At 37.5% G+C, this 22,454-nt stretch overlaps 2 protein-coding genes and 1 long non-coding RNA gene across 8 annotated transcripts; 2 read left to right on the forward strand and 1 right to left on the reverse strand.

Annotated features, from left to right (window-relative positions):
- The first annotated feature begins 1,574 nt into the window (after positions 1–1,574).
- Positions 1,575–10,053, forward strand: LOC123973901. Of its 5 annotated transcripts, none has more exons than XR_006825725.1 (8): positions 1,575–2,054; positions 2,355–2,450; positions 2,855–2,942; positions 3,159–3,314; positions 3,582–3,752; positions 4,300–4,470; positions 4,777–4,856; positions 9,791–10,053. It is a non-coding gene; the product is annotated as an uncharacterized LOC123973901 (long non-coding RNA). The 5 variants fall into 5 exon arrangements; XR_006825726.1 differs by lacking the exon at positions 9,791–10,053 and adding an exon at positions 5,621–5,670; XR_006825724.1 differs by lacking the exon at positions 9,791–10,053 and adding an exon at positions 5,016–5,564 and having other exon boundaries at positions 1,576–2,054.
- Positions 10,054–13,180: 3,127 nt separating this feature from the next.
- LOC123973899 (cell surface glycoprotein CD200 receptor 1-B-like) lies at positions 13,181–20,153 on the forward strand. 2 transcript variants are annotated; one of them, XM_046054272.1, is made up of 7 exons: positions 13,181–13,296; positions 15,890–15,946; positions 16,574–16,885; positions 17,641–17,910; positions 18,125–18,221; positions 18,314–18,359; positions 18,449–20,153. In XM_046054272.1, exons 1-6 carry the CDS (start codon positions 13,203–13,205, stop codon positions 18,315–18,317), a joined length of 834 nt encoding a protein of 277 aa, XP_045910228.1. In that variant the 5' UTR covers positions 13,181–13,202; the 3' UTR covers positions 18,318–18,359; positions 18,449–20,153. The 2 variants fall into 2 exon arrangements, with proteins under 2 accessions (XP_045910228.1, XP_045910229.1); XM_046054273.1 differs by lacking the exon at positions 15,890–15,946 and having other exon boundaries at positions 13,182–13,296.
- On the reverse strand, positions 18,962–22,304 carry si:ch211-214p13.7. The gene is made up of 4 exons (XM_046054274.1): positions 22,177–22,304; positions 21,433–21,452; positions 21,299–21,339; positions 18,962–20,958 (listed from the first exon to the last, which is right to left on the reverse strand). The coding sequence occupies exons 1-4, from the start codon at positions 22,194–22,196 to the stop codon at positions 20,770–20,772; spliced, it is 270 nt and encodes an 89-aa protein (XP_045910230.1). The 5' UTR covers positions 22,197–22,304; the 3' UTR covers positions 18,962–20,769.
- Positions 22,305–22,454: the final 150 nt, after the last annotated feature.

The following is a 22,454-nucleotide window of genomic DNA, read 5'->3' on the forward strand; positions in this document are numbered from 1 at the left end:
AAGTACAGGGATATCCTGGACGAAAACCTTTTCCAGAGTGCTCTGGACCTCAGACTGGGCCGAAGGTTTACCTTCTAACAAGACAATGACCCTAAGCATACCGCTAAAATAACGAAGGAGTGGCTTCACAACAACTCTGTGGCTGTTCTTGAATGGCCCAGCCAGAGCCCTGACTTAAAACCAATTGAGCATCTCTGGAGAGACCTGAAAATGGCTGTCCACCAACGTTTACCATCCAACCTGACAGAACTGGAGAGGATCTGCAAGGAGGAATGGCAGAGGATACCCAAATCCAGATGTGAAAAACTTGTTGCATCTTTCCCAAAACGACTCATGGCTGTATTAGATCAAAAGGGTGCTTCTACTAAATACTGAGCAAAGGGTCTGAATACTTATGACCATGTGATATTTCAGTTTTTCTTTTTTAATAAATTTGCAAAAATTTCTACATTTCTGTTTTTTTCTGTCAAGATGGAGTGCTGAGTGTACATTACTGAGAAATAAAATTAACTTTTTTGATTTTTGGAAAATGGCTGCAATGAAACAAAGAGTGAAAAATTTGAAGGGGTCTGAATACTTTCCGTACCCACTGTATATGTACCGTTTCTTTTAAAAGTTAAAGTACAATATCAAGAGACAGCCTATGCTAAGCCACATTTATTTTGTAAAGGTTGTTGTTTTAATGAGACCTTAATTATTTAAGGTAGATTTTAACTTATCGCTATATTTGAGTAGCCTTGAAATATAGGAAATAAAGGTTTTGTAAGTCAGTTTGCTGAAATAAAATCATTATAATACAATTCGGCAGCTGATGAAATTATGATATTATATTGATTATGTAAATAAAAAACAACACACATAAACACACATATGGCTGATTCTCACTGTTATAGTGCATTTTATAAGAAACATTTTTGTATTTCATAGCCTGAGTATGTTATTATCTCTAATTTACTGGAGAGCTGGAACTGAGACTGCCAGCTCCCTGATTGGCTGCTTGAATCTCAACTTAAAAGAACGTCCAGTTCGCGGTCTTTCTTTTTTTTTTGGCCATCGGTGGAGAAGAAGTCAAGGTTACTCATGGTTGTTGCAGGGCTTTCAAAAATATCAGGCGTCGAAGCCCTTAGATTCGCAAGTTTTTATTTAAATGCAATTTTAGTTGACAAAATATCTGTGGTAGCTACTGGGCTAATGTTAACTAGCTAATGGGCTAAAGTTCTGCTTTTAAACGCTATACTATTCTTTGTGGGGTTCATCTATAGTGATAATTGATCTGCATATATTTAATGAACGTTAACAATCGATAATATATTATTAAACTTAGTAAAAGTAGCCTACCATTTCTTGAGATTCAGCAAAAACATGTGGCATTAACCACATTCAAACAATGTGGTTAAGTAAAGTGTCTGAAAAAGACCTTTAAAAAATGAATGCATTCGGCAAAACGGATGTTGTAGGCTACCTACCGAGATTTGCATCCACCTCTTTTCTCAGTATAAAAGAGCGTTATTATAAATACTAAAATATATAATACTTTAAAAAAATATTCAGTCTTTATGTTTTTGTCCCAAATTAACGTTTAAAAAGCGTTTTTCCTTATTAGACCCTTCCGTCAGTGGAACCGCACGAGTGGCTTAAGTTAGCGTTACTACGTTACCAGTCACTGCTATTAAAAGCAGACGATTGTCTTTCTTACGGGAGGGGCGGGGAAATCGCTATCTTTGGTGTTACGGGCTCTCCCTATGCTATGTAACGTTAATGAGGATTCTTGAAGTAGCTTTTCTCTGATATTCAAACTTCTCTGGCGTTGGTCGATGCACCGTCCTTGCGCGACGCAAAACATGGAAATTAACTTAAGGGTTTTATAGCGCAGCGGTGCCGTTGTCGCGGTGTGAGCGCAGCGCACATTGCATCCTATCTGTAAGCCTAGGTGAGCTTGTCCCGCAGTTGTCGCTAGCATCAGGGCTATCACACTCACATTTTGTCAGTTGCTGGTTAGCAAAACACGGGAGCTTAGCTTAGGTCTCAAGTGTACGTCATTCACTGACTGTGGGGTAAGTTAGCTGTCTCCGTCGCACACACCATGGTTCACGGTATTAACTTTACTGCTAGCCTCTATTATAACGTTATGCTCCTGTCGCTAGTCTCTCTCTCTGTGTGTGTTTCTCTCATTGTGTCTGCGCCTATTCTGAATGAATTCGGTTTTTGTATGACACATTTTAGTTAAACGTATGAGGCATTGGCCACAAAGCTAATGTTGCTATTATATGCTGGACAAATTATTTCAGTTTGTTTGGATTACTTTTTAGTCAAGTGTACAGCTGTTTCATATCCCTCTGTTTACTTTTTCTCAGATAATGATGTGGACACCTACAAACAAAGCTAGACAACAAAGAACCATGCCAGAAAATAATCCGCTTTCTCTATGAGGCTGTGGCACAATACACAATGTACGTAAGTGCGTGGAAGGCAATGTTAGACATGGGAAAGCGATACAATGATTCGCAAGACTTGAATGTCAGTGATGTATCCACCTAAACTAGTTTTAAAAAATTAAGTTAATCCTCATGTGTAAGGAGATGTCACCTAGCCTTGAAGCAGTTGAGCTAAGGCTAATCTCTACTTCCATTAAAATTTCATCTGATTCTAGGAAACCACCAGAAATAGTTAAATTCCCTAGGGGGAAAAATATTTTTATAGGTGTAACTGGAATATTTTACTGAAGTCTTTTTAGATCATATTTGCCCCATGAAACAAAATTCATGCTGACAAAATAAATGGATGGAGTTTGTCCTGGTGCATGATTATTTCAAGGCAGGTGGCCTTCAATTGATTTACATTTCTTCTCATGTAGGTATCCCACAACTTCCGAATATGTTCAAGTTGTAAAAATGCTGATTGTGAAATATCCTTTCCTGAAGGATCTCAAGGGAAATGGTTATGTAAGTGCATTTGCAAATAACTACACAGTATTTTTAACATGAACAACATTATCTTCTATATGTTATGTGCAGGTCTGTCATAAAAGGAAAAAACTAAGCAACATTATTTAGTATTATCTTCAATCTAAATAGGAATAACACTTGATCTGTTTGTTATTTAGTGCAAACAACTATGGTATAGCTGTCTTTGGTAATCAATATTTCTGTTTCAATTAGCATACATGGCACATGTCTCTGAGGCGTAAATTCTAGTGGAAGCGTGCACCTCTTGTTGACAACAGTGAACTGAGAGGTAGTAAGGAGAAGTTTGGCCACAAAAAATCAAAGCAACTTGTATAAACAGCAAGGACCAATCAGAGAAATGTGTTCAAGGTCAGTGATGCCCAGCTTGGTGCATTGGTAATAAATGAGGCTTAGTTAATTTGTAGCCATTGTTAGTTGGTTAATGTGTCTGTCATATTTTCTTTTTCACAGTTTTGTAGTTATCAGTTATAAGGTTGGTTAAGTCAGTTCAATCATATTGATATAACATTGGTTCACTCAATTGAACTACACAGACAAGACAATTTAGTGTTTAGTTTTATGTCAGATGTGTTTGTAAGTGTATGTCTCTCTCTCTCTTTCTCAATTCCCATAAAGGCACCAAGTGTTGTGGGTGAGGATCCATCCTCCATTGAGGCTCACGTGAAGGTCTTGCATAGCCAGTACCAGAAGATGCAACCTGACTTCAGGATTTTACGGGACCAAATGCAGTAGATGTTTGCATGGCGGCAAAAGGAGATTGCTGATGGCATGACTGTAGAGGACACAGTTAAGAAGTACCCTTTCCTAAGGACACCCACCGATGACACCGACCATTGATTTTAAGCTGGAAATTGTTATGAAGGATGCACAACCACATGTGTGCAATAGTTTTGGGCACACTTTTTAGCCAGCTGCTTTGTGGAAGAAACCAAAACAAGTGTGTGGTGTGCACCTTTAAAATAATTTTTCAGCTTTGTGTTGCCACCCAAAATGGTGTTTTCCAGTCTGTGCTTCATTCATTTTGGAGCAGTACATTCCTGGTGAAGCTTTCATGACAGGGAAGAATTTATTGGGTCAAACTTGGTGAATATATTGTACTTAATAAGCAAGCAAAAACTATTATGTAACTGAAATGTTATTAATAATCATTCAAAATGTGACAGTGGAAATAAATTATTCAAATTTTAATTGCTTTATAGCATGAAAACTAACATGTAGTCTACATACAAATGTCACATATCTTCCATATGCCATTAAGTAGCTGCTTATTAGATTAGTATCAAGCTGCATGAACTCTGATACGGAATAAGCTTAATGTTTTTTTTTTCTGTAGTTGCGTGATGTGTTGGAACGTATCCATCCAGCAACAGGGAACTTGTGTCAGCGATTCAATGAAGGCTTCAAATGTATTGTACCAAAGGTGCTTCACCTAGCTCAAGGGAAATCCCCACTATTCCACTTTACCTGGAGACAAAAGAAGAAGCTCTCACTGAGGATCTTCCAGGTATTTATTAAATGTTAATGCCTATACCAGTGTTTCCAAGTTGTGGGCCTTAATATGTCTTTAATTCTATTTTAGATTTTTTATTATTCCTATGTCATGAAACGGTGTACTTCAATTGACAAGGTGTTAATTAACACTCAATTTGCACAAATTCTGTGGGAAAATCCTCTTTTATATTGAAATTGCTTACCTGAAATTGACATCTACACTGGACCAAATGCATAGTGATGACTTTCATATTTACCTGGAATGCTTCTGAATTAGAAAAATGGTGTTTAAATATCAAGTATATGTTATGTCTTGAAGATATTGACTTTAGGGCACCCCTCATCTTTCTACCTTACATCTTCAAGGACTACAGTGATTGCTTTATTACACTTGGAGAGGTATGTCTTGCTTGCTCAGATCTCTTTTGTTCACCTCCATAACACCAAATACACTTGACAAACGTACTGATACTGAGAAAGAAAATCACATTGTTAATACTACATATCTCTACTTAAAGGAATACTTAATCCACTTTTAAATGTTTCATTTCTTTTAAGTGGTATGTAAAGTGGTAATGAAGCTGATCACCTCATCATAGTTGCTACGCTGAAGACTTGGATGGTCCTATTGCTTTTTGTCTTCCACCATTGTTAACTTACTTTAGAATCATTAGTTCTTGCTTAAATCCAGTTTAAACAGCAATTCATATCTGTTTTTGTGTGAAAGGAAAAGGCAGAAGTTTATTGAGTACATAAGCACAATAAAAAATAAAATTTTACTCTAATTGTGTAAAATGAACACCCAAAACAAAATCTAATTTACTAGCTGTCTGCACAGCACATCAGAATATATTCACATTCTAATTATAAACTACTATTTGAGCATATAATGTGTAAAGAAAGAAAGTAGATGATGCATGTGCTTGGCAATCTGGAGTATCTACCCAATAACACAATGCTAATTATTGCTATTTTATTTTTTTATCACTGAACAACATCACAACAGCCTCACATTCCTCCTTAAAGAGCAAGTGCAAAATGTCAGAATGGATTAACCTTTTGTTCATTACTAGATTTGTGAGGTATTAAAGAGGTGGTATTATGCTTTTTGGCTTTTTCCCTCTCCTTTATTGAGTTATATCTCTTTTTTGTGCATGTAACAGGTTTGCAAAGTGAAAAAGCCCAAAGTCCAGCCCAAAGGGAGCTCCCATCTCCCACAGAAAGCTCTGCTCTGAACCGCTTGAAAACAGCTCGTTTGTAGTCCAGCCCTTCACTTCCTTTACTTGTGATGTCACAATGAAAACGCGTCATAAAGCTTGCCAAGCGGCTGGCAGGGTCAGGTACGCCCTCAAACCAAGCTAGTCTGAGCGGAGGCCCTTTGGCTCGACTCGCCTGTTTGGTTTTCCATTGTAGAAATGTTGTACCTGTACCTGCTTCCGGGTACTTTTTTTTGTATCACCTCACCTACATCGAGGTTCCAAGCGAGCTGAGGGATACTAAAATGTAACGTGAAAACACAACAGACTGCTGATTGGTTAGAGAGAATATTCACTATTCACTGCATCATCATTGCTGCACCAGACAGAGGCCAGCAACAGAAAGTTTTATATTTTACAGTCTTCTTATGTAATTTCATCACTAGATCCACTTCTGAGAAGTTTTGAGGTGAAATCAGCTGTGAAGATTTCGAATATTGACAGTTTTACGAGAAGCGAGAAGTTTTAACTTAAAGGCAGGGTGGGTAAGTTTGAGAAACTAGCAAGAAACTACCTGATTTTTGAAAGTATCCAACAGAGAAACTCCCACCCCCTCCCTTCTGGGCTCCTTTCAAAGCCACGCCCCCAAAGCACGTGAACGTGTGTTGCCAATTCTGCCGGAGGACGAGCACAGTGTGACGAGCGGAGGTTTAAAAAGACTGACTTTGATTCAGTAACAAGCTGGCTAGCTAACTGTTAGCAACAGGTAGCTGTGCTAACAGCTGCGGTAACATTGGGCAAAGCTAAAAACAGGCTGATACACATTTTCCTGTTTCCATCAGTGTGTATACAGGTGCTGGTCATATAATTAGAATATCATCAAAAAGTTGATTTATTTCAGTAATTCCATTCAAAAAGTGAAACTTGGATATTATATTCATTCATTACACACAGACTGATACATTTCAAATGTTTATTTCATTTAATTGTGATGATTAAAACTGACAACTAATGAAAATCCCAAATTCAGTATCAACGAAAATTCAAATATTACTTAAGACCAATACAAAAAAGGGATTTTTAGAAATGTTGGCCAACTGAAAAGTATATATACCTGTATATATGTATTTTAATATTAGTCTGTTATTTCCTAGTGTACTTGTCCCAAAGCCCTTTGGGTGTCAAAAATAAAGTGCTATGTAATCATCACTATTATTACTTATTTATTGTTTACTGATTACAACAGCTACAGCTCTGCTTCAGCCATCAGCTCATCTGTGTCATGTACATTGACCTGGTGTGTAATGTAGACACAGAAGTCCTGTTACAGAACAACAAGCCCCTGTTCAATAAAAATAGCTGATCTTGTTGATGAATGTTCGTGGACAACATCCAGACTACTGTGTTTCCATGCACCACACATGGCTGATCTTCCAGACCCAGGACAAAGTAACAGACAGTTCAGTCAGGCAGCAAACAGACAGTTTGTAATGTGGCAATGTGGAGCACTTAGACACAGAGTCGTGATACTGAGTTGCTGTTTCTGGAAGATATGCAACTGTTCTCCTGATCCATTAGGGCAATACAGAGGTTTAATCCTAGCAGGGTGTAAGATGGAATGTCACTAACTGCTACACAAATAATTCCATCCACTGTGTGGATGAATACGTGTACATTGTTAGTTTTATTCCCAGGAGGGTAGAGAAAATACAAAGTATATTTTTCCCTGTTCTGGACAATATTTTCATTCTTTTTTTAAATAAAACATTGAAAATGATAAATGCCTTTTCTTTACACTTGCAGCATAAACAATCAAGCAACTACATGTATATCTTATGTCTCCAATAATGACATCCAAATGTGGTATAACACTTGTTTGTTGTTATTAAATAGTACTAAAACTACAACCTATATCACAAATAGATCATTTTTGTCCTGACTGATTATGAGTTCAGACTGCATGTAGCATCATATCGCTGCTGTGGAGATGATTATATATATCACAATCACCTCTCTGACATGATTACCACATTCCAAACCAACCATATTACTTTTTGATTTATATTTTGCTGTATCTAGCTAAACAGTTGGGGTAGGGACACCAGACTGAACCCTATGTTGACAGGGATCATCAGGTCTCCTGGCTCTGCTTCTAGGCATCTCCTCAGTAGCAGACAACCGTCGGAGGACGGGGATGACACTCTGGAGGTCTGCGATGTAACTGTAGTCCTTCTCCACCTTCAATGAGTACAGGCTCCACCTCCTAAACTTTTTGTTGTACACCTTGCTGTACCTGATAATACAGAAAGGAGGATCAGCTTAATGAAAAGTTTGTAATACCTGACATTATTCTCTTATAGAGTAGTTAGCATTTCCACATAAAATGCAATCAATAACAATAAATCAGCACCATCTATCTGTATTCTTCATACTGTTTAATATTTTTTGACTCATCACTTACTTATTATATAAATGTATTGAGTAAAATGCATAGGAGTACTCATAATGCAAATACTGAACTGTGTCATCAGCTTTTCTCCTGGCTGGACTGTGGATATGGTGGTTGTAATCCAGGCTAACAGCACTGAACAATGTTACACTATATTATCGGTAGCTTATATACCAGAAACACAGATACTTGGGAACCTTTAGCCATCATTCTTTATGTATACTAACGTTGAAATGTCTTTCTCATAACTACAAACACACAGCTATATCACCTCATTTGTAAATGTAACATACAGTCAAACCATCAACTGCAGACACAAGATAATCTCACAAACTGATTAGATACAAGGTAAAGATAACATAAAGTTAGGTGTAAACATAGTATAACAATAAACCTATATGGTGAATAACTAAACAGCAGTCTACACTTACATTGTCGCGCTGCTGTTTTCCAGCTCATCTACAGCTAGATATAATTCGTCTCTGCTCTGGCTCCCACCCCAGTCTGCACCATAGACTGTATATAAAAAGGTCTGCACTCTTAGCAACAGTTAGCTGTATGCTAATTAAGTAGGTAGCTACGTTTGCTAGTGATGAAAGTAACAAATTACCATCAAAATGATAAAAGCCAGATTACCTGTCCAGCAGAAATAAAGTCACCACGCTGTGTCAGCCCCTCGGTGTTCCTCAGTTGTCACTATCGTTGAAAAGCCATGCAGATAACACCCACCGATCCTACCGCTTCGCTCGTCAGGTTTGAGCGCGTGCGCGCATGGGGGCAGCTCCTGTAGCAGCAGTGCTGGTAGCCATGGCAGTGAGGGAGAATGACAGGCAGCCAATCATTGCATTCGGTCCGAATGGAACGAGTGGCTGTGTTTACTGCAGCCCTGAGAGGACAACAGACAGCCGATTTTTATATTCTCTTTTTCAGAACACCTTTTTAATATGTATTGGTGTATATAATGACAAAAAGTGTTTTAGAAGCAACTTGCCTACCCTGCCTTTGACAAAGAGATCTGTTTGGATCGCTGTTGTGTGTGTGTTGCATTGAACATTATTTCGCGGCTGTTGTGTGTGGCGTCGCTATGACGACAAGCTAAGTACTATCTCTGGTACTATCTGCAATGGAAAACGGAGCAGGGCCGAGTAGAGTCGAGTCTATCGATTTGCGCTATGGTAGCATTTTTCAGCAAGGCAGCATAGATCGTCAGAACACCGGCAACAGTTCAACGTTTAGTCCTAATGGTAAGATGTGGAACAATGATGTTGTGTGGTTGTGGATTGGTAATAACTTATACTATCTGCTAGGTTAAGGTCGCAGTCTGAAGCGGCTTTGATTTGGATCACACTACCTTGTTTCTTACGACCCGCCCTTCTCTGCTTCTGATTGGCTAGTAGTCCTTACCTGGGAACTGCGCATATGCAACTCTCAACAAAGATTTTGTACAAGTAAGATGCCTCACTCTGTAGCTTAAGAGCGGAGAGTACAACACATAGGGGGAAAAGAGGAGCTGCAGCAATGTGCAGTATGAGAAAAATATGGTGTTTTTGGAAAATTAAACCATGTAAACCTGTTCTGGTACAACCCCTAATTAAGATTTTGAACCTGAAAATGAGCATAATACCATATTTTTCACCAAATGGTAAAACTGTCAGGTTAATTTGCTTTTTCCTTTTGGCTTTGAATAGACTGATCTTGACAGGCAGTACCCAACTATTCAGTTGACCGACTGAGACTGGAAAATGGCCTTTGCCAGGAGAGCTCCAAACATTCTGAAAGTGGACCACATCGAGGAATGAAAGAAGGAATCATCTCAGCCTTCTGCACATACTTCGTGTTCAGTCTTGCATATCCAAGACATCTGAAGAATACTGTTTCTCCAAAAGTACATTGCCAAAACAGTTGTGGACAGCCTCTGCCAATAACTGGCAAATAAATCTCCTCTACTGACTCCACCATGCCTCATCCATAACAGTGCTCCAAATGCTCCAGGAGGACATTCACCTTGATGAAACTAATTCAGCACACAGGACTCATTCATGCCCATGAAGCCAATTTCACTATTGCATGTGGACTAATGACTGCCAGTCAACATTTAAAAAATATGAGTCTTAGGCAACATGTATATTGAAAACACACAGACCGTGTTTTACGTCCTGACAATGATGATGACAATGGAAATACTGAGATAGTCGATGAAGATTTTGATCAGCCTAGGACACACCTGTCACTGAAAATCCTCCATGTATGGATGAGCTGTTAAAGAATTTCAAAGAAAACCTTTTCTGAAATGTAGAGAGGAAAATGTTTACAAAATTTCTGCAGTTATGGGCACCATTTTAAAATATTGGTGGTTGGCCTCAAATCTCATGCACCATAGCAAACGCAGGGGCTCAACATAACTACAACACTGAGCAACAGACACCAGCTCAGACAGTGCTGGGTGTTTTGTGGGAGTCTGCTGGGTGAATTTGAGAAAGTGCCGGTAAAAAATCATTAGAATGTATAACCCTTTTCAGTTCTGGACTTTGTCAAAACCACTTTTCTGCAGGTGGTAAGCTATAAAAGCATCATAGTTCTCCTTAAAAAAACACAGTAAGAAATTGTAGCACACCTAATTTAGTTATGCATTTTAATAAATTTATGAGAATTAATACCCAATTATGAATTTTGATATTCATAAAAATCAACCATATTCCTCGTTTCAGGGCACCACCGGAGTTGTTATAATCCTAGAGTCTCCGGACCTCTAGGTAGCTTTTAATAATTATACAATTATTACTAGTGATCAGTTAATAATCGCTCAATTATCTTAAATCAATCAGTCAGTCTCATATCTAAGGGTCAATTCTCTTGGCAGGGACGTAGAAATAGGCAACACACACAGTTCTTGATTATATTACAGTGAATTTATTCTCTAACTAATGCGATATAAAAGGTGGTTAAATACAGGCAAAATAAACAATTGCTGAACAATGAGAAATGGAGGTTCGATTGTGGGACGCATTTGACTCATACGGCAGAGGAGAACTAATGAAAGTAAGCTAACGTTTTTAGGAGTTAAAAGGAAATATTAACCTTTCGGTACATCTCTGACCACAGAATGTTGGTTAGGTCTTACGGCTTGTCGACGGCCTGCTTTGGCCTGTTGCACGGGTCCCACACTAGCTGACAAAACAAAACAAAAGAAAGAAAGAGAATAAAACAAACTGAGGGGCAGATCGATGTCGCGGCACTTCGCGTGTGTAGCTTCAAGCGAACAAAAGGCCTGTTTCGCTGGCCGACTCTCAGGACGTTGCCTGGCGAGGCACGCCGGACGCGTGCCGAAGCGTCCAGAGAGCAGGGAAGAGACAAGAAGAGAAGAGAAGAGAGCTAACGATGTCACGTGTCGCTCTTTTGTTGCCTGGGGCGTGGTTCCCCAGAGGGCGTTTCAGGTTTCCCGAGGGACTGCCTTTCTAAACTTAATGTCTAAAGGAAAAGAAATCTATTTGCGCGTATTATAATCAAATATTTTCCACAATCGAACCTCAATGGTCGAACAGTTGTACCGTTCTAAGTTAAGCATTTGGTAACAGGAAACAATTGTCACATTATTGGTCAGGATATTTATACATTAAACGCCATTCCCAACGACGGTATGTAATACTTATTTTGTCCACTTGGGGGAGCTCAGGTTACATGAGGAAAGCTTAGATTAATCCAAGATCATCTCTCCTTAGGAACCGGGGAATATTGTTGATTCATCCTTAAATTCAAGCTGAGTATAGTAAGACATTCCTTTATCATCATTTCTAAAGGAATTTTGTAAGAAAGTATTATGAACAAGCACTGATTCCATTAGATGAGGGAGTGTCTTGCTGAAAATAAAAACACTGCAAAAGTAACTTATTTAGATTCTTTTCAGTACTAATATCAACAACAGATAGCAACAACATGTTAACATAACTACTCAAATAGAGGCAAACGTAATCAAGTAACTAAAGATTTAATTAAACTTAATTATCCCTTTGATGGGGTAATGAAACACAGAGCAATGTCAGTTGCCACGGTTACATGTGTGAGGGGGCCAGTTTTGATATGCAGTTCAGGGAAATGCTAATCCCCCCTTCCGTTGGGGTCTCCCCAGCAGTCTGTTGAAGTTGATCTTTAACATCCCCTGCTCTTCTCTGGGAGAGGAGAGAGGAATTTGGAGTAGCTCCAAATTTATTCAATATAAAATGCACAAATCCACACCGTTGTTCACTACAAAATTAACATTATCAACAATTTCTTCTTGAAATGACAATGGGAGGTGGTTTTTCTCTCTACATTTTTCTTTTACCTGTGGAGCTGCAGAGAGCCCCGATGGTTAATCACAACCTCTGTGATGTAGATTTAACAGAGAAAGCTATCTGTGTGTCTGAAGTAACAGTCAACAATGTGAAGTATGCTGTCAGAGATGTATTTGTCATAGATGTACTGCATTCTGTGCGCATTCCATTGTATTGGCAAATCAAGTACATCTTTAACATAGACACCATGTGGATCCTTTGTGGAAAAATGTTGATTCCTCTGTCCTATGACTGTCACTTTCATGCATTCAGTGTCACGATTGATAAAGAATGGACTTTACTGAAATGGACTTTCAGGCAAATGACACCTACTCAATTGTCAGTTAGACATTGTGTTTAAAATGAAATGTAAAATGTGAAAATGAAAATGATTTAATAAATTCTGATTTTAATTCAGTGTGTGTGTGAGAGATATATAAATAGATAGATTATAAATCTCATAGTCAATGATTCTACCCTGTCAAAGCCAATTTTGTACCCTTTTCGAAGGGTCAATTTTTGTACTGTTAAAGGTACAAAAGTGTCACCACAGGTAGAAGACTGGCCTCTTAAGGTACAAATCACAAGGGTACAAATATGTACCCTATTCCAAGGGTACAAAAGCTGTACCTTTGAGGGTACAGCCCCAGTGACAAGCCATTGTACCCCTAAAGGTACAATTATGTACTTTATTTTCTGAGAGTGTAGGAAGTCCGGTGGTGAGGTTGTCAAAAGGGAAATGAGCACTTGCAGTAGCATCAGTTTTAGATCATCTGTAAAGTTTCATGTAATGAACTTGTCAAGCCAAATGGATAGACTGCCCTACACCTATATGCTGATATTTTGCTCTTTCACATTTGTCTGCATCGTTGGAAGAGCTCCAGGTAAGCATATTAGACTCTTTTATCTTGTGATGTGACTTATGGGGCACTTTTAAATTGACTGGAGAAAACAATAAGGCTTTAGGTTACTGACCGCAACTTACGTTGTAATTATTTAGTAGCCTATAGGCTACTATCATAGTCATATAATATATGAGGTATAAATAAAATTAGTATAGCTAATAATATTAGGGTAGTCTACCCTCAGTAAACACCAGCCAATGAACTGAATTTTTCGATTAATTTCTCTTAAATAACTATGCTAATGTCATGAGCTTCGTCTACACTATGGACAGTAAATGGGGGAGATTATGACAATAGCATTACCTGTTTTTTATGTTTACGTTTTATTACATATATATCTATAGTGTTTTTACTTACAAAAGGTAAAGAAAACAAATCTTCACTAAATAATGCAGTTTCTCTCACAAGTGTATGTGATTTAGCCCTGCTGTTTTAATCACACCTTTAAAACACAACTACATTAAAGTGGAAGATTTTAATTTAAATAAATGTCTCGTAAAGTCACGAGGCCTATCTATCGCCAAATGAGGAAACAACTGTGATTGAGTCTAGGCCTCTAGGCCCACAGATGAAAGCATACTGCAACTTGTATGCATATACAGTGGGTGTCACATTCCCGGAAAAAGAAATGCTGTGTTAAGTTACTGCTAATGCAAACCGAACACGTCCTACTGGGGCAGCTTCACATTAAAAGCATTTAACTGGAGAAACACGAGTTCACCTTTATTATGAAGTAGCTGCTGGAAATGCAATGTGTTTGTGAGCTTCTTTGACAGTGAGCGCTATCGTTAATCAAAGATGCGTCTACAAAACAAAACGTTCTTTTCGACATTTTTTGACAGCGAATCAGTTTGAAATATTGCAGGAAATAATGATACAGTCAGGAGCAGCCCCCCGTGAGCTGTTAGAGCTGCAGGCTGCGACAGGCTGCACACCTCCAACTGCACACCTCCAACTTCTCAGAGAGGTAACAACTCCTTTCATTGTGCCCTGCTTTTCGTAGGCTCATGCAGTGTGCACTGCAGCATAAAATCAGATTGCTCTAAGAATGATGGAGGAACGAAAGACCAATTATTGCCTGACTTATTTATCAAAACGACAATAGTTTGCGTTTGCTGCCCCCAGAATTCTGTGAGCTGTAATGTTGAACCGTATTCACCACCAGTAACAGTAGGTGTCGCCAAATCAACGAAATCATAATAAAAGGATATACAGTATATATAAGGATTTATATAAGGATTGCCACTTTGACTAACTAAACTAAATAGTGAATAATAGAAAGGCCACCTAGATTCTTACTATGCTGATTAAACACGTCAGAATGAATCAGCCCGGCCCAAAGAATTTGACAAGGAGGGATACAACAGGAGCAAGTAATATACGTATTTACCAAAAAAAATAGTCCACCAATGCAGTGTGTTGGAACCAGTACCTCAGTGATGTAGAGTGTGTAGCATGTGTGGCAGTGTTTCCTTAATAATCTTTTTAAATTAATTTAAAGAATTAAAAAAAGTTTTGAAACAAGTTATTTCTGCACAGAAATGGTGTAGTCATTATTTTAGTTTATTTTGTAATGTCATTGAGAAATATTAAGAGGCTATGCCAAATATTTGTCACTTAATTAATACAAAATTACATGCTTCACTTTATTTCAAATGAAATGTAATTATTATGTTTATTCCAAAATAACTGATAAGTAGGTTCCTCGTGGGACAAATCTTCAATGATATGGTAATTTTACAGTAATAAACATAAAGCAACTATATGATTTATTTTATACCTGAGTTTTATTCCTGTGTCGTACTTCATGCTTATTTAACTTTATCTTTGATTTATGTAACATGCTATTTATATATATATATTGTTTTTATTATTTTTTAAGTTTTTGTCGTTGTATAAACCCAATCCATTTGATCAGCACAATCATTTCAGATCAGAGGAACACTATGATGCTGATTTTTTTCCTCTTTGGGGTCTCTGAAAGGGAACCTTCTGTTTGAAGTCTGTGGTTTCGCTACCCCAGTTCACACATTGTGTTTTGCTTATACCTGTGTCAGAAGTAAACAAGTCTCAGACCCCCATCACACTGCTGTGAAAATGCCCAATGAACTGTGAATTTTCCAATTCATTTCTTTGAAATAGCAATAATGTAATGAGCTTCTTCTACAGTGTAGACAAGTAAATGGGGGAGATTATGCCAATAACATTTTTATATGTTTTTTATTTTATATGTTTAGGTTTTGCTGTCACTGATTTCCTTAATCCAGACCAACGTTTTAGTTGCTGGCTTACAAAAACTCAAACTATTTTCTTCACCAAATAATGCAGTTTCTGTGATTTAGCCCTGCTGCAGCTGGTCATGTCAGGCCACTTTTAATTGTAGTAGTTTTAAACACACCACATCTAACTAACTTAACTAACTAAACAAAATAATGAATGACAGATAAATCACCTTGATTGTTGCTCTGCTGATTGAACACTTGATGATGAATCACTAACTGCTGCTTTCTGACGGAAGAAGATCTGACTGTCTTACTAACTTTTCCCTTACATCCACCTTCATCTCTCTTAGGAACTAATCAAACCATCTCTGCGAACTCCGACACATCTCCTTCTCCTAAACTTTATGGTAAACTAATTTCAATGAAATCAAGATATTTTCAAGAAGAGAGATTTAGTCTTTATTTTTTTATTTTGGAGTGTAATTATGAAACATTAAGACACTATACCAAATGTTTGCCAATTTGAAAAAAATATTGCAAAAGCAAATTTTATTTAGTAGATCTTAGCCTTGCATAATTGTTCTTAAAGATCATAATTTATTGGGTTTGAGATTATTTTAAATGAATCTGAAATATTTTAATTTTAGACTGAGCTGTTTAATCCATAAATAAATGATAAATAGGTTTTCTCATGGGACAAATTTTCTGCAACATATTTCTGTATGGGGATATATTTATAGTCAAAAAGTATATATATGATTTATTTTATAACTGTGTGTTTATTCCTGTGTCATGCTTCATATTTAAAGTTATCTTTATATTTTGTCTGTGTTACATGCGATTTATAGTTTGATTTTTTCATTCTTTTTGATTTTGTCTTTGCATGGCCTTTTGCCATACAGAATTTAATCTTTATGAAGCTTTTTGTGTATATTAGGGCATGCGTACTGTGGATATTGTGTTATCAAACCATTTGATCAGCACAATCATTGCACCACTACGTCCAAAAATAAAGCAACTTTTCTTTTTTTCAGTTGTCAGAAATGAAGCTTTCAATGTGGGGAGTGATGTTAACCTGACATGCAGCAATAAAACATGGAATGAGATGATGTATGTCATCTGGACAATAGACATGAAATACAATCCAGAAGAATGTAAGATAGCCTTTGACACTGAAGGCCGAAGCGATGACTCCTGCGAAGATGGAAAGTCACTTCGAAACACATCCAGTGCTCAGTCATACCTGCACATCCCAAACTTCTCAGATTATGATGTGGGGGTCTACAAGTGTGAGTCAGTTTACAGAAGACTAAACGAAAATTATGAGATCCACGTGGCTATCACAGGTAGGACCTTTCTCCTCATAAGGACAGATTATTTCAAAAACCATTAATAAGGTTCACTTCTTAAAGTGTCAGTTCACCCAAATCACACTCAGAAAACTGAATAAAACAGCAAAATCTGCTTACCTCTAATGACATTTGTTACTGCAGATAGTTTGTTTGCCTAGATTTAAAATATCTATTTCACTACACAAGTGGGGATAATGGAATGTAATTTCTTGACACAATCTACCTGTTACTCTGGATAACACACCAACTGTACTGTCCACAGCTTTCATCTGGAACAGGTTTATATGTAATAAATAGTGAAAGAGTCAAACTTAGGCAACCAAATTAAACCTACTTAATCTGCATAATTAGATACTATTAGGTATAAGTGCAAGTACATTTTTGGGTGGATTTAACTTTTAATACAGCATGTGTAGTTTTAACCAAATTAAACTTAAGCAAGAAATTCAGCTTACCTCTAGTTACATGTCTTAAAGCAGATATTGTTGTTATTATACTTGTCTGGATTTTGACATAGCAACTTCACAATGAATAATGATGGAATTTCTTTCCTGCTGCTGTGAAAGTCTCTGAAAAAGTGACTCAGGATAATGTACTGATCTTACTGTCAACAGTGATCATCTGAAACTATTGTATAGTTAATGTAGTAAAACTTAGGCAAGCAGATTAAAACTACTATTCTGCATTTACTTATTAGGTGTAAGTAGTCAGTTATTTTCATTTCTCCTGGTTTGTCTTCCCTTGCTCAGTTCCTCCCAGTATATCAGCCTGGTTAGAACGCAAGGACAACAGGATGGTGGCAGTGTGCAAAGCTGAAAGTGGAATACCTGCTGCCAACATCAGCTGGAGTCATATGGGAAACTCATCAACTGTGGAAACATTGCTTGACTCACGTGGATTTTATACAGTAGAAAGTCTTCTGGAGCTTCCAGAGGGAATGGATACAGTTAATCTGAGCTGTGTGATCAGGCACCCATACTGGAAAGGGGAAAAGATTTTGGTACCGGAGCTCCAAAAAGGTCGGGTTTTGCAGAGTGGATAGCAGTAGAGAAAAAGATTTAAGCTTTGGGTTTAGTGCAGAAGCAGTAGGTTTAAACACATAGTTAATGTATGTGTTTTGAGTCAACATTAGTGGTTTTATATTATAGTGGTCATTATAAATTTATAAATAGATGTGTTGCAATGATGCCCAGCAGATTATTAACAAACCTTTAATCTTCACTCTCTCTGCAGGGTATGTTTCTTGGCTGCGTGTCCTTATTGTTGTGGTGATCATTGCGTTTTTGACAGGAGTATTATTTTTTGCACAAAAGAAACCAGTAATGTTCAGGTACTAATTTTCATTTGATGAAACAATGACTACTTGCAAGTTGTTGTTTTTTTATTGAGTCACTGAGCTAGTTTGTGTTTATTGTTTGCCAGGTGATTCCAGCAGTCCGACGACACCTCACCATCCAGATCCCCACCGGTGGGTAATCTTTCTGTAACTCTGCAGCTTTGTGTGTTTTACTGCACACTGTTAAACTTTGTTCATGAAGCCTCTCTGTATTTTTTCAGACGGAGGATGTGGAGCCCTACCCTAACCCTACCTGTTCTGCCATCTAGTGGTGCAGATCAAAACATTGTTCATCATCATGATCAACGCTGTATAACAGTCCATGATAAGATGTCTATATAATACTAATAACACACTTAAATCTAGTATTGCTGAAAAGAATAAACAAATAGACAGCCAGGGTCTAGACGTCCTGTTTGAATTCTGCTATTAAACCCCATGCTACTGCAACTATAATTAGTGTTACCCTCACATTGACTATTTAGTTGACATGGTCATAGTTTATGGAAAAAAAGAGGAAACATGAAACAGTTGAAGTCTCTAATCTTTCACTTTTCTGGTGAACACATTAACATGATGATTTCCTCTCTGTAATGTAGCAAAGAACCATACTGAGGGGATCATTACCTTTCAAATCTTTTCAGTGACGCAGTTGATTATTACAACAGAATGATGAACAAAAGTATTGGTATTCTGTAAAGTTTTAATCAATTAAAAATATCAATTAAACCACAATGAATCAAAGGCAACTCATACGCATCTAGTCAAACGTATAAATAAACCTAAAGGTAGATAAAGGCAGACAAAAATGTTTCCTACATACAAAACGTAAAAAATATACATTCTCAAGCCTATTTGTAGTATTTTAGGGTGGTGTGCAGCAGTTCTCAGGGGCACTATGTTGCAAAATGAGCACAAACTGAAAAGCAGATTAAGGTATATTGTGGACACAATTATATAAACATGACATTCTTTGGTTTTTAAGGTGGAGAAAGGCGTTGCGTCTGTTTCAACCAAAACAGACTAGAGATAAAGATCTAACTTAGAATGACAGCAGATGTACTCAAATTAGCCAACCTGACTACGAAGTCACTTCACTGTCAACTTTCTGTTAGACGGTAACAGAGCTGTTCTTTTGCTGTCATGGTAAAAAAAGTTTGACCACTTTTGCAGCACACACACCTGTTGAAAGCTGAAAGTTACAGACTTAAGACAAAACTTTTGTCTTTATAACAAAAATGGATGCCATCAAAATAATTGAAAAAATTGACACATTAAGATTCTCAGTCAATCAGATCATGTAGTTTGTCAGAAGCTACTGGGTTTGGTGTTTTGAAGATGTTACTGTTGGAGATGTTCTGAACTGAACATACTCTTGCATGATGTGCAAATATTCCTCATGTCTGAACACCAAAGCTATGTCCAAAATTCATTCCACATACTAATTCTATATATTATGTATTACGTATTAGTTATTATAGTATACTGTTCAGTCAGTATACAAAAAAAATACTTCACCATTTTATGCTAACAAGAAATAACACAATACGTGCAGGGCTGAATGCCAATTAAACTGTGATTTTAGAAAACTATTTAGCCAATTCAGCTTCACAAAGAGAAAGCAAAAATGTTTTTTTTATTAAGTTTTAAATTCCATTTCTTCTGTGCTTTGTATTATGGGAGAATAGTATCCATCAACAGCACACTCAGAAAAGGACATTTAGTATAGATTTAGTATGCATTCTGTCTGCTTTGAGTACACTTTATTTTGCCACTTTTCCAGTGTGAACACACTACACACTAAAAACCTGCTAAGAATCTGCTAATGCCAACATTTTAGGAATTTATTTTTAGTATATACACGTATCATCACTGCATCATGTTCACCAATATTTACAAATAAAAACAAAATGTATGCTGTCAGAAGTTTGCAGAAGATGCTATAATCACATAAATGTTTGACACATAGTGGAATCTGTCATTTAGGTCATGGTGTGACATAGTGTGTATCAGAAGCTGCTGGATTTGCAGTATTTTGGAGCCGTGGCTGTTCCTGAAGATGTTCAGAACTGTCCATTCCTTTTGTGTGATTGGCAAAAACTCCCCAAGCCAAACACCAAGTCTAGTTTCCTTTGACTTACTTATTCCAAATAATGTGCTAATGTCACGATGTTTTAGAAATCCAGGCATATTAGACTAAAGAGCTACAGATTCTCCTCCTGAGGTTGAGTTTCTTCTGTGAAGAGGTCAAATGCGACGCATTTTTGTCCTCTTGAGGAAAGAACACTACAGTTGTGTTCAGGCTTGAATTTACCTCAAAGTAGAGAAAAAAACATCTTGGGGCTTGGCTTTTTCACAACCAGCTGCTGTTGAGTTCATTTTGTCACCGTTTCTTGATTGAAGAGTTTAAGAGTTAAACTGGAAATGTCGCAGTCCAACTGCAAACAAATTCTTAAATGCCGTTACAAAATATTAGAATGAAGGTTATCTGTAAGTCCTGCATCTTGCAATAGACTGAATGAGCTTTTCTTCTTGTTTCTATTTAACCCATGAGTACATAATCGTCATCACATTCTTCTTTAGACGAGCACTCAGACTCGGTTTTAGGTTGAAGCGCTGCTGGGACGTTAACTGTTGCATAGTCACAATCATCGTCAGTAGTAGCTCTAGTTGTTCTTGATCCTTTGCCAGGGCCGTGGTCAATAGAGGCATACGTTACATCCTCGTTAGGCTGCCATGAGATAATACACAGAGTGAGATACTAATGCCTTAGTCCTGAACATTTGTTACACATAATTTATTATTCTTTTTTATACAGAGCTGCTGCAGCCAACATGTTTTTTGATATGGTTAGTGGTTATTACTTCCGGCTGAAATAAACTGCCCCACAGTTTCTTTTTACAACAGAGGCCTCACACTAATGTTCACCCAGTATGCAAATCTAACGAGGCAGCACCTCTGACTGGTTTATCATAAAAGCATTGAAACACACCCGTGTCCCATGAAAAGCTGCAACTGATGAAGATTATGCTCAACAAAAATAGACTCAACATTGATATGGGCAGGTCTACCTTATTATCTAAGCTGCTATTACGGTCTGGTGTAGAGTCCCCTGAAAGAGAAAATGTAAATAAATAAAATGTAGCACAACTGTGTAAGGTCTTTGTATACTTTATAGACAAATAATATATAAATGTAGTCTTACCTTTCTTTTTCTTCTTTGTCCTGACAGTAGAAAAAATTGAAATGATCGTTTAGATCAACATAGCATTATACAGCCTCTCACAGTGTGGGATAAATAAAAAGACTGAAAATGGTAATTTAACGTCCACTTAGTTCATAATGTCTTTTACATTCTAAAATATCTTTAAATGGGCTTTTTATGGGTGTATGTTTTACCACATGGCAGGACTTTCCTTGACAGCTTAACAGATGACAACTTGTGGTGCAACAGGAAACACTTTACATATGCCTACAACCCACATCTTTCTATGTCCAACTGTCTATATCAGTGACTAACAGCACAGGGCGTTGAACTTTGTATACTTCCAGGGTAACGTCTCACATCATGTTTTAAAAAGTACATACTGTAGTGCACAGCAAAATTGCTAATGTTTGGCCTGTTGTTCACAAAGATACTGGGTGAAACAGAGTCTATTCTTAGCAAGTAACCACTATTTCCTTGATGAAGCAAAAGCAGAAGCTGCTTGCCCCAGTGCCTAATATAACATTGTTTCATTTCATCAAGTGCTTCCAGCTCTCTAATACTGATTTTTTAATGATCTTGACAACATTTTCTTCTGATTTACTCACTCTCGTTTTAAATAAGCTTTCTGTATATGCAGCAGTTTAAGGAATTTTATTTTAGCTAATTACATTATGCTGAATATTGCTTTGTGGCATGTGAGTGTGCCCTCCACTATGTTTATATCTAAGCATGATTACTTACCCTGAAGTGCAGTTTCCCATGATGTGCCCACAGACTCTGGATGTTATAAGACTGTATTTGTCAGCAGGTGGCAGGTGCCGATGCCTGACAACCCCAAGCTACTGTGGTAGACACTGATCTCACTGATCTCTCTACTGCTGTATCTGAGTGAACACCAGTAGAGAGATAGAGATGAAAGAGAGAGAGAGAGTGAGAGAGAGAGGGCATACAACAGCCTTTTTGTGTGCTATTTTGATTTCCTGTGCGAGAAGGTTTCTAACATTACACACACACATGCA

This window comes from Micropterus dolomieu, linkage group LG07 (genome assembly GCF_021292245.1).
Source record: "Micropterus dolomieu isolate WLL.071019.BEF.003 ecotype Adirondacks linkage group LG07, ASM2129224v1, whole genome shotgun sequence".
Taxonomy (NCBI): Eukaryota; Metazoa; Chordata; class Actinopteri; order Centrarchiformes; family Centrarchidae; genus Micropterus; species Micropterus dolomieu.